Here is a 16,401-nt window from a genome sequence, read left to right as displayed (position 1 = left end):
GATGATATTCCAATAATCTCCACGATGAGTATGAGGAAATGATGGCTAGCTAATCTTTGAGCCAAAATTTGTTCGACTATTTGCAAAAAGTGTCAAGTTGGTTAAGTTTTCTTCTATGAGTAAATGCAATATATGCGTGCCTGCTCTATGACAACCGCAACAAGTGAGCATGGTATTGGACTCGTTTCGCAAATCTAGCCATATCAAACATGCAAATTCAGATCGAGGAATACAAAGGATACAAGAATATGTATATATAAAATGATCACAAGAACCCCCAAAGGCAATCAATTTAATCATAACGTAATTCAAAACCTTCTCCAGCTATTTTTACAACATCAGCGGGTCGCTTCATATACATGCAGCATCAATCTCATACATCTCTGACAAAGCAGGGCAGTTTCACAAATTGAAAGGTCTATGCAAAGGTCTGAAGCGAAAGCATATCAACTTGAAAGTTGGAATCGGCCGCTAGGTTTCCTCTTTTTCCATCCCTGACGAACCAAAACAAGGATTCAAAACTAGGGCGAATGTAAGATTCAAGATCATTCTATATGTTGTATCACAGTATAACTTACGAATGCGGCATAAGAGAAAAGTGTGATTAGTGCCAGGATAACAAAACCATACTGAAACACGTTGTACCTGCCAAAGTTGAACCATGAGATATGTTAATAACGTCCAGAGAAGCAGCGTTAGTTTAATGAAATAATACGATTCGACTCACTTGTATAGGTACTTGATTCCTCGTAAAGATTGCAATGTGTGTCCGAAAATTTCTTGTGCAGCAGTTGCTTGTGAATAGTATGCAAACGCAGTGGCGCAGAATTGGATGACACTGCAAAAGTAGTCATTAGAAGTTTAAAACCAGAAGAAATGCTCACTACACCAGCTGCCGCCCGAGTAAAAGGGATGTTGTATAATTTTGAAGTGAATCTCAAGTAAAATGGGGATACCAACTTGACCAATAACAACAACCAAGCTTTATCCTACTAGGTGGGATCGACTATATGGATCCTTTTACACCATTGAGCTCTATCTCCTACTATATCATCTATACTTAAATAAATTTTATCTTGTTTTATTGTTGATAACCAAGTCTTTTTTTGGTTTTCATCTTTCTCATTTGATATGCGTGCTTGTCATAATTTCACATTGTATAACTGGAACATTTATTGGTCGTCTGTACATGTCCGTACCATCTTAAACGTGTCTCTCGGGATACCAACTTGATCATCCATACAAATTATGACAATCAACCTGAAGTTTTAGCAAGAAACAAAACGACTATTGGTTTCTAACAATATATCATCTGTTTTGACTGAAGTTTGCTTTACATAAATATAAGGGTGTAAACGAGTCAAGCCGCTCATGAGCTATTCGAGTCTTGGTTCGAAAAAAAATTTATTTGAGTTCTATTGATAACGAGTCGAGCTCGAGTCTGATTTCGAGCTCGAAAACATTATCGAGCCGAGCTCGAGCTTAACAATATTTGGTGCAAACTCGCAAACATGTTTGTTTAAAGACTCGTTTATATATATATATATATATATATATATATATATATATATATATATATATATATATAACCAAGTCAAGTTCTTACTGTTCGGCTCAATAATGTCATCTAGCTTGACTTAAGTATTGCCCTCAGTACGACAGATTGGGGAAATACAGAATCAGCACAATAATGTCAAATTTGCAAACCCATCTTCTTTGATTTACAACAAAACTCATTAATATTTCATCGCTGAAGAGAGCACATCAGTAAAACATGACCTAATTGACTCAATAAGCAGCCTATTTTGAAGCTGACAATCTACTATGTTGCCAATTAACAAGAATTCAAGAGAATATCTTCGAATCTGGAAGTTAATCTAGGAGCTCAAGCACTTTTAAAATTTCCTAATGATTAAGATGGAAAGAAAAAGGGACATTTTTTTTGTTATCAGTAATCAAGATGTAGCTGAATTACGGTTAGCTTCACTAAATCCTAAGATACAAACCTGATGGAGCAAAGCAGAATGAGGCCAACATTAAAGAGAAAGGAGTTCATCAAAGTAGCTCCCCACCTGAACAAGGTTAATATCAATGTAAGAAAGATGAACAAAATGGGCATAAGGTTCAGAATGAGATAAAGAGAAATGGGAAATAATGAAATATGGTTAATTACCTCATTGGATGGATAGTGATAAAAACCAACTTAAGTCCAAGCATTGTCTCCCCGGCAATCACCGCGAGGAGTAGGTAGAAGCAGAAAAAAGCAAATGCTGCAGTACCTAGCAGGCCTGGTGTGGAAGGAAAGTGTTTCACAATGCACAAGTAAAATAGTGAAACAAAGTGTAACTAATTGACATCACATACCCCACACACTATCCAACTTGACAAAAACTCCATTCAGAAACGGAGAAAGTGGTGGGTTGATCAGCAAATATATTACAATATGTGCGACCCAGGCCACTGAAACAATTAGCCTGAAAACAAAAACAAATGCAAAAATAGAACATATAGCAACCAAATGACCAATAGACTAAGGTGACTTAGATTCTCATAGTTTCCTGAACATCAAACTAGCAATACTAATAAATGGATGCAGTGAGAGAGAGTTAAAAAAAAAAATATCTTGAGCTATTGTCACAAACTTAAACCATGACAGAGGGCAAGAAGATACCAAAAAACAACATATACTCGCCACATAATTTCGTCATTTGATAATCCCCTTCAATAAAGAGTTACACCATTATTGATATAAATTTATATCAACCCACTATCATGGTTGAAGCTGAAGGGACCTTACATCCACTCACTCCTAAACCCCGCTGCCACTCCTAGTTTCATCATTACTAAAACAACTAAATGTCAAATTTCTTTTTTGATTTGCACTTGCTCACTAAAGCCGCTGATGCCAGCCTCAAGCTCAGATGAAAAAGGGTGAGGATTGTGTTAGGTTGCCAGCTAGCTAGCGTTGAATTTCAATTTACACTATTTACTATTCAGATTCAGACAACAAATAGTTGGGATGTTGATGTTGTTGTTGTGCACTACTCAAGTATTAGGTCTAAGACTTTGTTTGTTTGCTGGAAACAAATTATTTGTGGAAAATATTTTTGAGAAAAAACTTTTTCAAAAATTGAAAGGCTCATAGATGGCAGGGAAAATGCTTTATGCCTCTTTTTTTTTCAAAGGAAGTCATTTTCCTCAAAAAAATGACTACATTGCAAATTGACTAAAAAAATTTCTGACTATGATTTTCTATTGCACCAAACCCTAGAAAATCTAAAATACATTTTCCCAGCAAATATTTTTGATGAAACAAACTGAGGCAGTATAAGAAACTTCATCTATCTTGCACATGAAGAGCTATGCACAACATTTGAAGTACTAAGCATGAATACAATTTCCTTCAATTCAAGTTAGTTGTTTGACTACAATAATCTAAATTCTCTAGTATTCAATATGTAGCCTTCTTAGTTTTCAGAACTTTCCTTGTCCTTCATAAAATCTTAAAACACATCAACCATGTTTTTCAGCATAAACACTAGTTATGAAATGTTCAACGCAAAACTACCTATACATCAGACACAAAGATTTATTAAACTGCTCAGTAAAGCTGTTACAACTATCTATGCATTACATTCATGAATATTTAAATTTTTTATATATGGTGAATTAGTGATGTGACCTCACATTTCTGGAATATATAACATGAGCTTGTTCAGGTGGAGAATTTGTTAATCAAGTATTCAATTATTTCAGATTGTCTTGAAGCGCCAAATGCATAGTCAAAGATATGACTCACTGTTTGGAGATTCTTAAACCAAATGAAATTTTGGGATTAAACTATTTCATAGCAAAACTACCACACAGTAGAAGAGGCATTAATGAACATGGTCTAGCAAATTTTTCATCTATCAAACAGCTAAGCTAGTTTGCTTTGCTAAGATCTTCAGCTGCTCCATACATCAAGTGGACAGCACAACACATGTTTGAAAGCTAGCCATCAAATCATGATGACAGTCGGAGAATGCAATTATTAAATGCATTACTGGTTCACTACAGATATTTCCAACAATTTTCACTGAGAAAACTAAAATGACGAGTCTAGAGTGACCTGGGTAACCATATCTGCAAGGTATTAGAATTACAATACTTACCCTACAATACCTAATACAAGTTTCCCAATGTAACCAAGAACTGTAAGAGCCCAAAGACTCTCTGCCTGTATAAGAACAATATGGAAATAATTAACAAGGAGAATTGACATGATCAAACAATACTTCTCAAATATCCTCACCTGCTCTCCTTGAGGATACATTTCTTCCAAAGCTTGCATATCATCTTCCAAGAGAAGCAACTCCTGAAAATTAAATAAACATCAGAAGAGATGCCTTTCTAGAAGACGACGACGACAACAACAATAACCAAGTCTTATCCCATTAGGTGAGGTCGGCTACATGGATCTTTTTACGCCATTGGGCTCTATCCACTACTATATTATCATTTATACTTAAATAAATTTTATCTTGTTGTATTGTTGCTAACCAAGTTTTTTTTATCTTCCTCTACCTCGTTTGATGTGCGTGTATGTCATATTTTCACATTGCCTAACTGAAGTAATTATTGGTTGTCTAAGTACATGTCCGTACAGAAGACATTCACCAAAAACCCAATGGTGCAACAAAGAGAATTATGTAAGACAAACTGCGGAGATGAAATATCCAAATAACAACCATTTGTAAAAATGACTTTTTTGTGGACATATTATTGTGAAACCATCTTTAATCTAAAGTACCCAGCTATAAGAAAAATGTCTTGGTACAAGTTCTTACCTACTTCATTAGCAAGGAATACTAGATTAGAAATTGAATCTTTTAGCCAAAGTGTCCTGAAACAAATTCTCATGGAGTTATGAAGCAGAATTTGAAATGGTTAATGCAAACATCAAGTGAACGGAAAATGTCATGAAGGTCAATCAATTCCACATGAATGGAAAAGGAATTAGTGTAGTAATACTTCTAACCAGTGGAAAAGGAATACAAGATTTACAAACTAGACTGAGTTAGAACTTGCATCTAAATCTACAAGCTGTCTTCAAAGTTCAGACAGATCATGAGATACATGAGTACAGTATGTTTGAGCATCATGTTCTTGTGACAATGAAAACATAAGGAGACTCATACTGTATGTAAAAAATCATTCATTTGAATGATGGGATAAAAAATGAAGGAAATTGCGTCAACAAAGTCATTCATGTTACCAAGAACAAAGTTAAACAACTGATTGGTTTCAACACACTAATGTAAGTGCACCTTTTCAACAGCCTTCACATTTTTGCGCCATTTTCTCCCCTTAGCACCACTTCTCTCTTCCTGATGAAGAGCTTGACTAGCTTTCTTTAGTTCTTTAGCTTTTTTTGCCAGTTCAGTTGCCTCCTACCAAATTTCAAGCAAATCACTCATCAAGATAAGTGCAGAACAAGAAGGCAAGTGAATGTTCAAACTCCAGTGTATGGTTCACATGATCTGGCACAATATATAATTGGAATAGAATAAAACCTTGATATACTGAGAACGAGTTATCACAGCCTTGGGCCGCCTTATGAATGAAAAAATGAGGCTCAGTGGAAGGCATGCGATCCCCACACCACCAAATATCTACCAGAAAATGCAATATAAGTGACTGGCTGGGCGGGATAAATGAGGTATTATATATAAACATTCTGTATTATGACTTCAACCACACAGTAAATTATATTAGCAATGAATTAAGTGTGAACACTATCATGCACACTACTACTTTGTGTACTCAAGTGACTTGAGTGGAAGTAAATAAACCAATTTAAACAATTAGGCAGATTGACCATGAACATACAGTGAAAAGCACTGATCCAACAATTGTTGCAAGAGCAACCACATATTCTGGAAAGCTGGCTCGCATTGTCCAAGTTGTTTCTGATGAAGCAGGTGCTCCATATGCATCACACTGGAGAAATATGGATGAGAACAAGAATATTTCAAAATATATTACACCTTCTGTGCTCATCTAATAACACAGATTGCCTCAAAAAAATAATCTGATAAATAATTGGACAATGTCATGTATTGCAAAAATTCTCCGAAAACAGAATTCAACTGCTCAAATGCACCCACATGATGCATGTAGATGCCAAAAGGACACTTTGTCCACTGCAGACAAGATTTCATTAGCCTATACTTCAATTCACCAAATAGATTCATAGCCTAGCACAAAATCTAACTATTTCCATATCAGATCAGGGCTCAACAATGGTTCAGCCTCATTCAAACTGTAAATATAGTTTTTCTCCATTTTATTAAGTTTTGGTTTCAGAAAAGCAGGTTTTATGAGAACTTGATTTCCAAAAGATGAATATTTGCCAAAAATTAGATCCACAATTTTTAGTTGATTTGATAGATAGTAGATATACCCAGGAGATATATACCCATTTCCTACAGTGAATAACCAGAACAATACTGCATTTAATTTGTTAACCTACTAAACCAAAGTAGTTTTAAAATTTTTATTCTTTGAACATTGTTAATAAATGTGCATCATAATTCTTGCTTTTAGACTTGAATGAGATTGACCTAGATTGAGAAAACCTTTAGTTTTAAATGTGCATTTGTTAGTTAAACCGATATGGAAGTTCTTGTATGTCTCGTGACTAGGTGCACGAGGGCCTAGTTCTTGAATGTTCGGTGAAGATGTGCAAGAGGGCATTGCAGGGAAGTAATTTATTTCCCATACTATATTGGAAGTGATGTGGAAAGGTTAAGAATTATTAGTCCATTCTCCATATTAGTCCATTCTCCATCCCATGGTAAAAAAAATGAACTATCAAGATAAAGAGTTCAAAAGATCATTATTATGCTAAAATACAGGGTAGTAGAAGTAGTAAACATAGACATAATAGAACATATGAAATACACACAAAAAAACTTAGAGTCTTTCGTTATCTTGGATACAACTAACACATGCTACCTACAAGGGTGATAAAGATAATTCAAAGGTTGAAACAATTGAAACATACATAAATTATCAGATATTGGTAAAGCTAGAAAAGAACAGAAATGCCACCAGACGATTTGTTGATCCTATGCAAGGTTGAGAACTTGAGAAAGTTGACCAAGAACTAGGGAAATTTGTTGCAGAGGAAGACAGGTGTCTAACTGTGAAGTCCACTTTACCAACCAGAGCTGGACACCATGAGAGATAAAAGTTTAGATATAGAAAGTGAAAAGTAAATATAAATGCATTAGAGAAATGCATACCAGAAAGCCTGAAGAGGTTTAGGTTGGTTCATTTAAAACAACTACTACTTTCGATATACTACAATGAGCATTTAGCTGTTTAATATTTTATGCAAACATGTACCAAACATAAATAATCGGATCACTTCTTATTGTTTCTTAAGCAGTTCTCTGTTGTTTTCCGGAAAAAATAGGATGAAGACATCTAAGATTAGAGAAACGTAGACAAAGAGTATAAATAATAATTCTCCAATACATGCTACATGACAAGATGTTAAAGAACAACAACCCCATGACTAATTTTGCCAGTACTCAAAAGAGAACAAATTTCAGACCCAAAGGAGCAAAAATTTTAATTTTATGTAGGCTATTAAAAACCAATGGGAATATGAAAAATGATAGTTATAGTTTACATCAAAGGAAATATTTATGTAGGATATTAAAAAAATCATTTTCGAACACAAGTAAAAAAAAAGAATATTTGACAGAGAATGAGTCATCTCAAACAATTAGCTAGATTAAATTACTTGAACATTTTTCTTGAATAAATTACTTAAAAATTAGCTAGATTAATCATGCATTATACCCTAGTTTCAAGTTTCGTTCTATATCAGCCAACAGATATGATGATAAGTATATTTTATGAACTTGTCACCCCTTTGCACCACTTGTTTCATGCAATGCAAACCTTGATTTCAGTTTGTATAGAATGAAATGAACTTACACCCTAATGAATCCAATTCAACTTGTTTAAAATTAACCTAATTTAGACCGTGTTCCTACAAATTATCCATTAAACATACAATTTGTGTTAATCAAAGGCTTAGATATGACTATAATACAAGAATCTAACTACATAAATAAGTATCACATTAGCAATTAGTCTTAAGTGCTACTATAAAGATGACTCTTTTAACCCTTCCACTCTGACTTAACCTTTCAGCTCCAGAAAGCTTGCCTAGAAAGCACACCTCATTATGCTCCACTCCACCTCATAAGTCACCTCCTCGCCTTGTAAGGGAGATATTTCTTCACTTTATGAGAAACTCACCTCTTCACCTCATAAGATAACCCACCTCAATTGAGCACCTCATCCCTTGATTGAGAATCTCACCTCCTCTCATTTGGAATCTCACTTCATCTGTATCCACTCAATGAGCCTTAAATTCACCTCTTTGGCCTACCTAAGCTTGAAAGATAGCAAAAGCTGTATAAGTAAATAGGACACCCCTTGACCTAACCTATCCACTTCCGTTACCACACTTGACCATGCCTACAACCACATTGCACCTAACTGAGTAGGTTGAGCATCTAATTGGGACTTGACCAAATCAGTTACTAAAAAGGTCATTCTCAAACATACTTTCCCTCCGGAAGTAACTAACCAATAAAGTTCGTCCAAAAGCATCAACCTTGATCTCATTTGTGTTGTAAATATTCTACTCAAGAAAAAAAATCATATTCACGCCATTTGGTCCTATTGTTGCATTTTTTATTTTAAATCAAAACCACAAACCTTTAATCTATATTAACAACACAATTAAATACCATGAAACTTGCAAGAACTTAACCGTAAAGAATTCCAAGCACAAGTCCACAGACAACTGCTGATGTCACGACCCACACGAGAGCACTCTTCAACCTCTTCCCAATAGTCCTGCAGCAAAAAATAATACATCCTAACTTCGGCGCTGACAAATCCACGCACGAAAATATCAAAAAAAAAATATTATGGAAGTAGGGTTTCCCCTTTGAGAAAGGCATAATACTTGTCCAGGTCGCCCTCGTAGTAGAACATAGCGAACGGTATTACCAAGAATACAAGAACAGCATCCACGATGTAGACGGTCAGCCAAAGGCTCTTCATTGGGAGGGTGAGACTACAAGCGCCATTATATATAGCATGCTGACAGGCATGGCGATTGGCGACGTCGGCCGGTAGCATGAGAATGGAGATAGCGGCCACGGAGAGGCCCAAAACCACCACCATCTTGGGAAAGTAAGCCTGGTTAGCATCGTCGGGGTGCTGGTAGTTGACGAGGAGGTAGAGATTGACAAGGAGAACCAGCACGCACACCACCACCGCCACGATCACGAGAGCCAGGTTGAAATCCCCCATCTTTCCTCCTCTCCCAATCAATCTACCTCCAGATCCAATGCCCTCGTGGGTCCGACGGAAATTTAACGCTTGCCCTATCAAATCCGCGTCAAATTGCCACCTTTTTCGATGGAGGATAACGACAAAACGCAATGGCAAACGATGCTTGCAGAAATTGGGAAAAGGGAGTCGAATTTGGAGCTCGCTCGTGTCTCCTCGTTCCGGCGAACGAGAGAGGCCTCTACGAGATGGGAAGAGGAGACGGGGGCGAGGAACGGAAGAAGGAAGGAGAGCTGGAGAGGTGTTGGGCGAAATGAGCGATGGAAATGGTAGAAAGTTTTCATCGGGGCCAGGCTGGACAATAGCCCAATTAGGTGTCAATGTGGGCCCATTTAGTACTTTAAAATTCAACTTTTAAAAAAAAAAAAAAAAACTAGCCAACCCTTAAATACTTTGCGGCACAACCGTAATATTTGTGAAATTAGAAGTATGTCAAATGAAACAAACAAAATTATTGTAGTTTTTCTCACAAATATACTTTGGAGAAGTGATAATATAGATTAAAATGGAGATTAATTTTAGACCTAAAAGAGTGATAAAAAGATGTATATTGTTGTACTGAAATTGGACCCCAAATTGGAAGTATGATGAAAATATTTCACTGGTAAACCCTTTTTACACATTTAAATAAATGAGACGTAATAACAATAACGAAATATATGATGAAAAAAGAGAACATGACAAATAAAAAGTATTTTTTTTTCAAAATAACACATTTTCTTTTTTTAATAATTAATTAGTATTGTAATTGATCAAAGAATATGACCATATTAACTGTCATAACAAAATGATAGTTTATTCAAAAAAAAAAATCAAAATATATCTTGATTAATGGTTAAATAATCAACGACGAGTGTAAAATCTACACAGTGCCCCAAAAGTAAATAAATATATTTAAACTTAAAAATAAATTAATATTTTTTTGTATTTTAAAAAAGTTAAAATATGAATAGAATATTAAAACTTCAAGCTCCCATTTTGACGTGTCTTAAACGGGATAGCTCCCTCATTTTTTGAAGGGAGCTGCTCCTTTCTTTTTTATTAGTAATTTAATAATTTAAATTTTAATTATATACAAAATAAAATATAATGAAAAGAATATAATACCTATTTAGTAGTTAGTTGAATTTGTTTTCTAATAAAAAAAGATAAATCACGAATAGAGAAAGACATTCAAACATGTAAATTTTGACCCCATGGCTTTGACTTTGTTTATTTTTTTAAATAATAGAAAGATATACGTAGGTTTTCTACTTTTGAAGTGGATGTGACATTGAGCTCCACGTGGATGCCCTTATAGCTCTTTCAAGTTCCCTAGTTAAAATTTAAAACTATAATACATACGTACAAGAAAAATGATTAAAACTATCCCTATATCAAACATAAAATTTATTTGTATAACGAGATTAAAATTTTAATCAAAATACTAGGAGTATAAATATCTGTATAACGGGAACAAGAGAATGCAGAGAACATGATTCAGGAGTTGGGAAGTAAACCTCTAGTGCTGAAAACAAAATACTCCAAAGTTACTGCCGCAATATTTCGTGAGAAGTGATGAAGTGCCACCAGATTTTGTTCAACACACAAAGCATTCATAAAGCTATTGATTCCACAATCAAGTCAAGCCACCACTTTCTTTTGCAAAAGCATTTGATCAAAATGCCATACACCTGCACTCGGTAAGAAAAACATGACTAGTGATCAACATCTGAAATGACAAAATTAATTGTCTTCGCCTGGACCTTACCGTATCCTTTGCCCACCCTTCTCAGCTGAGCAACATATTCAGAAATCTTCTCAATATCTCCTACCTGGGGGACAATGCAAAATTTGAATCATTTCAGAAGAAATTACTCGACCATAATCCATGATTTAATACTAATTTCAAATTGGGTTTTTGAGGAATTAACTCAAGAGAAGTGGTTTGCATCATGAAAATGGAGCTAGATAAATTGTGGTTTGTGTTCTTGTGGTTTGGTATACATATATGAGCAATAAAAGCTGCAGTAAAATGACTTGACCTGCTTTCGCAAAAAATCAGAATCAATGAAGTCAGCCAGTTGAGCATCATGACATTGTTGTGCTACCTACAAATCCATGAATAACACAATAAATAAATCAGGGTACAGTTTGAGTGCTGGATTGATAGAAACAGGAGGTGGCCTACTCTATGTAAATTAAGAAGCTTTTCATTTGTCAACTTCTCGAGGGATAAGGCAAGTTCCATTGCTGCAAATCGAACAAAGTTGTTAACTGATGAAATAACACCAAAAAATCAGAAGCATAGAATAAAAACATTGATCTTCTATCAACAATTGTTTGGTCTGTCACACATCCAATAAAGTGTGGAGACACCTCATGGCCAAAGACAAAAAGAGAAAAAAATCAGTCTTTACCAAACGTCAAAGTGTTTTATTATGTGTTTAGCTTACTTATCGTTGAAAAGTGGTTTTATATGTTGCCATCCTAATTTCTTCTAGCTTGCAAGCTAGAAATCAGTTAACCTTTTAAATACTGATATTTAGAAAGTAAAACCAAAAGGAAAATACTATCACCAATCTCACTACAGAACATTAAATTGGATTCGTCCATTCCACCCAAATGAGTGTTTCTCAAATTTCACATTGCAAAGTGAAGCTTCTTAAGCATTATTAAATAAATTCATATCTAACTTAAGTGCCTTGAATTTGCAGGGTTGGATTGGCTGCCTCTCCAGCTATTCCACTGTCTACAAGTTTCAATATGTTTGTATACCTTTTCTTTCCTGAAGTAACTTGCACATGAACTATAGGCTATATCAACATTCTTAGTGGTCAGGATTTTTAGCCAAAACAAAAGGCAAACAACCTGAAACTTGTTTCCCTAATATTCCTTTTTTGCTTCCTTCAGTGTGTCTTGGTTTTTTCCAAAGTGAAATTTTAGGGGAGTAGTTTTAATTTTTTGTCAGAGAAAAATTACTGGGTGGTTCTTCAGCTATCTGTTTTCTTTAACTAAGCCCATTTAAGATCGAGTGTAGACTGAACAGGATATTATCAACATCAATTGCTAAGAAATAAAATTTTCTGTTTGTTTGCAGTCAATAAGAGTTCATTTCTGTGATTGGAGATGTGATCAACTATAAAGAAAATCACTGCCTGTATGACTTCCAAAGAAAAATTGCAGTTTGTACTTTCATCTGATTATTTTTTTTTCTAATATTGATAAAAGAACCAAAAAGGTTACCATGTAAAGCGTCTTCTTTCTCAGGGTGATCATATTCACTCAAGGGCATGAGAATTGACTGGAGTTTCACTCTACCTCCACGTTTATTCTATTCACAGAGATAGCAGTAAAAATTTCAAACAGAATAATAAAATTCATATATATAGTTGAAACTCTACTAAAGGTGCACCTGGTATTCCATCAGGTTTACTACATGGTCCCGTTTCTCATCGCTTGACTCCTCAAAGAAACTAGAAGCATAATTTTGATGAGAAATATTAACTGAGAAAAAGAAAACAATGATGCTGATATGTTCTTAAAACTTACTTTGCAAAGCCCGTCAAAGCAATATTATCCCGATCAAAATAGGCAAACATGGCATGATAAACATACGAAACATTGTACTCGACACTGTTTTACCCAACAAACAAGAAAATATTAGCTGGAGTTACAAAGTACAAAAACTCCAAAACAAAAGAGAGAGAAAAGAAAGTACAGTTGTCTTTTCATTCCTAGTTCAATCACATTACATGGTAAACTGAGGAATTGATAGAAATGCAAAAAAGGGTAAATACAAATTGCCTACAAAGAATAAGAGAGAAAATTCTTGGTTAAATAGTCTACATCTAACATCTAGATGCAGATAGACTATGGTGGTTTTATTGTTATGTAGATCTTTGCTATCTCATATATAGCTATGCTTATATCCCCCTTACCCTATCTGCCGTTCCAATTAATTAAAGGAAACACATATGACAAGGTGCATAACCAGAACCTATTTACCTCAGGAGACAATCTGCATGACCATGTGAACAGCATAGCTGAGAACTCTCCATTGCTTGATGTCTCTCAAGTGAGTGGCAAAATGGCACCATACTACACTCCACAAATTAGAATTATATTTTCCATGGAGTCATGGCAGTGATATGTAGATGTGTGTAGCTCCCACTGAGTCATTTTTGTATATCAGAGACTACCAAGCATCTATCCAAGTTCAATGACATATGCCATATTCCATTGGCTCTGAGATCAATTGGCAATACCTCCTCAACAATTGATTCTGGTATCAACACTTTATCAGCAAATTATTGTATGTTATGATGCTTACTTTAATCAGTCCTCGAAGCAAATTGCATGGTTATCTTGCTCACCATAAGGAATGCCAGTAATGATTTAATTGAAACTCATTGGATATAAGTTATCTTAGTATGGGAGGGATAACAAGGGAATTGGTGAGCTCAATGGGGCATTCTCTAGTAAGTAGGGAGTGGTCTTGGCAGAATATTAAGTTTAATGCCAATTTAGTAGATTCTTCTATCATTTACCTACCGGCTTTTGGATGAGAAAAAACAGATTTCTCATTGCTACCCTCTATGCCTTTCTCATATGTTTGTTTTTCTCTTATCCTTCCCCTTATCTGTAATTCCTCTTCCTTGGTTCTGTACCATTATATTCATTACCATTGGATTTTGACAAAAGACAATTATGAAATAAAAAAACAACAAATTATTCAATTCTCAAATCTTGTTTGACAAAGGAGAAATAATCTCATTTTATCTGATAATAGCTAGATAAAAATGTGGATATTTTTTTCATTTAATAATATGAATAAATAAAAATATTAAACGATAGAAAAAATTATTCTTAAATCTTGTTTACCAAATGATAAATACTCTCGTTTTATCAAGCTTTTGGCTTCAATAACAACCAGATAAAACGTGGGTACATCTTTTATTTAATAGTATGAATAAATAAACAAATACATAACGAAAGATTGAAAAAATGAAAAGTTATTTATAAAAATTATAATTTAATTACGCATACAATTGATCTAATCTTTCCTCACTCGTTTGCATAAACACAAAATAGGAAATCAAGCACTTACCAGTTCAACATTCACAAACATTGCATTCCTAATTAGTTTCAATATTTTTGTTAACAGCCCAAGCCCAATCATCCTGCAATGCCATGAAATTTTGGTGGGAAGCTCGCATATTTAAACAGATGTTCGACATTCCCCAGTCTCTACGCGTTTACCTCATTTAACGTGACTTTTAACACTCTTTTTTTATACTTAAACAGACGCACGTTATGCAAATTAAAAAAAAAAACAACGATAATAACAATTATGATCTGCAAGGAAGATAACTCACTTTATTTGTTCATTGAGTGCCACCTCGCACATGTCGGAGTACTTCTGCCGAGCCAGCGATTTGTCGGGCCCGGATGGTACGAGGGCCAATTCCTGCTTAATCTCCTCGAACGGCCGGAATACGCCTCCATAAATGGGCAAACTTTCGGACTCACCGGAAGCCATGGAGATCACGAGTGCGCCACCCTTCGAACTCCGTCTAGGAAATCTCAGCTCGGAGTGTAGTGGAACCGATAACCGGTCGGCGGCGGCGGGAAATGAGAGAACGGACGGCGAATGTGAGGGAGAGCTAATGGAGAAGCGAGATGTCGGAGCCGGAAGCGGCATGACTGAAGCGAGAAGATCGCCGTCGAAGCGAGAGGAGAAGAGGCGAACTGGCCGAGGGTTTTACCGAATGTTCCAGACATTTTATGACGGTTGGGACAACGACGCGTGGAACGTTGAGGGATGGGACAGCGACGCGTGGAACGATGACAGATGGGACAGCGTCACGATTTCGGACGAGGGTGGAGTCGGGAAAGACTAGCGCGAATCCTATAGCTTTCGAGCGGTGGTGATGACGGGATCACGGAGGAGCTGGAAGGATCGTGATAATTTATCAAATAGCGTACTTAAAATTTTAAATTTATAAAAATATATTTATTATTTTATTATTTATCAAAAAAAATACATTTTCAAATATAATTTTTATTTTATCCCCTTAACAATCTAATTTTTTCTATCATCTTTTTTTTCTATTATTTTTTTTTCTCTCTTCTCTTACTTTTCTTTTTTTACATGCATACATATATAACATATGAATAACATTACATAAGTTTAGTCAATTTTTTAATAACATTTTAATATATTTGAAGAAAATAAAATAAATAATGGATAACATATTTGAACTCTTTACAATCTTAGAAATCCACTTGAACTGAAATGAGTATAATCGGAACTCTCTAGTTCCATCAGTGGGTTTCGATCAAAATCCGCTAATGGACATAGTCACATAGAGAGCTCTGATGGTACTCATTTCAGTTCTTATGGATTTCTGAGATTTCAAGAAGTTCAAATATGATATCCATTAGTTATTTTAGCTTTTCAAAGTTGTTAACATGTAATAAGGAAGAATCATCAAAAGTGTTCACGTTAGGCCTGATATGGAATCATATCAGACCCAATGTGAGCTTGATTGATATAGAATGATATCAAGTCCACATTGGGCCTGGTATGATTCCATATTAGACCCAACATGGACTTTTTTGACAATTCTTTCATTTTATATGTTAACATCTATGAAAAATCTAAGGGGGCGTTTGGTTTAGGGGAATGAGAGTGAGGAATGGGAATGAGAATCATTGATTGCTATTGTTAATGTTTGGATTATAGGAATAGGAATACAAATAAGGGAATGAATCCTTGAAATTGGGTAATAACTCATTCCCATGTATCTCCCCTTCAATGAGTCATTACCCTATTTTCATCAATCAAAATATTCCCTTATTCCAAAAATACCCTTGGCCAAAAACTAAAATTTTCTCCCTTAATATCAAATATCAAAATATATTTATTTATTTTTTCTTTCATAACACTTCTCTCTCCTTGTTCTCTCTCATCATATTTTCTCTCTCATCATT

The 16,401-nt window shown here is 35.0% G+C and overlaps 2 protein-coding genes across 2 annotated transcripts; both read right to left on the bottom strand.

Annotated features, from left to right (window-relative positions):
• Positions 1–201: 201 nt before the first annotated feature.
• Positions 202–9,694, bottom strand: LOC122005441 (LIMR family protein Os06g0128200-like). Its single transcript, XM_042560475.1, has 14 exons — positions 9,038–9,694; positions 8,840–8,925; positions 7,096–7,214; positions 5,872–5,982; positions 5,556–5,654; positions 5,310–5,432; positions 4,295–4,357; positions 4,155–4,219; positions 2,365–2,474; positions 2,174–2,288; positions 2,007–2,072; positions 728–838; positions 579–645; positions 202–494 (listed from the first exon to the last, which is right to left on the bottom strand). The coding sequence occupies exons 1-14, from the start codon at positions 9,385–9,387 to the stop codon at positions 447–449; spliced, it is 1,533 nt and encodes a 510-aa protein (XP_042416409.1). The 5' UTR covers positions 9,388–9,694; the 3' UTR covers positions 202–446.
• A 1,120-nt stretch (positions 9,695–10,814) lies between these two features.
• On the bottom strand, positions 10,815–15,159 carry LOC122005440 (ferritin-4, chloroplastic-like). Its single transcript, XM_042560474.1, has 8 exons — positions 14,784–15,159; positions 12,958–13,041; positions 12,821–12,881; positions 12,652–12,739; positions 11,597–11,658; positions 11,451–11,516; positions 11,177–11,240; positions 10,815–11,099 (listed from the first exon to the last, which is right to left on the bottom strand). The coding sequence occupies exons 1-8, from the start codon at positions 15,107–15,109 to the stop codon at positions 11,050–11,052; spliced, it is 801 nt and encodes a 266-aa protein (XP_042416408.1). The 5' UTR covers positions 15,110–15,159; the 3' UTR covers positions 10,815–11,049.
• Between the last annotated feature and the right edge of the window lie 1,242 nt (positions 15,160–16,401).

The sequence above is a fragment of the Zingiber officinale genome, chromosome 7B (genome assembly GCF_018446385.1).
Source record: "Zingiber officinale cultivar Zhangliang chromosome 7B, Zo_v1.1, whole genome shotgun sequence".
Taxonomy (NCBI): Eukaryota; Viridiplantae; Streptophyta; class Magnoliopsida; order Zingiberales; family Zingiberaceae; genus Zingiber; species Zingiber officinale.
This window is presented reverse-complemented; position numbering and strand designations above follow the sequence as displayed.

Bases quoted from the DNA above. Each gene is read 5' to 3' on its own strand.
- LOC122005441 (XM_042560475.1), bottom strand. From the start codon at position 9,387: ATGGGGGATTTCAACCTGGCTCTCGTGATCGTGGCGGTGGTGGTGTGC. The intron at 5,433-5,555 runs GTTTTATTCTAT...GAAATTTGGTAG, and splicing joins CTCGTTCTCAGTATATCAAG to GAGGCAACTGAACTGGCAAA. The intron at 2,289-2,364 runs GTATGTGATGTC...CTTCCACACCAG, and splicing joins CAAGTTGGATAGTGTGTGGG to GCCTGCTAGGTACTGCAGCA.
- LOC122005440 (XM_042560474.1), bottom strand. From the start codon at position 15,109: ATGCCGCTTCCGGCTCCGACATCTCGCTTCTCCATTAGCTCTCCCTCA. The intron at 13,042-14,783 runs GTGAGTTATCTT...TGGGTAAAACAG, and splicing joins GCACTCAATGAACAAATAAA to TGTCGAGTACAATGTTTCGT. The intron at 11,517-11,596 runs GTAGGCCACCTC...ATGGATTTGTAG, and splicing joins AGCTTCTTAATTTACATAGA to GTAGCACAACAATGTCATGA.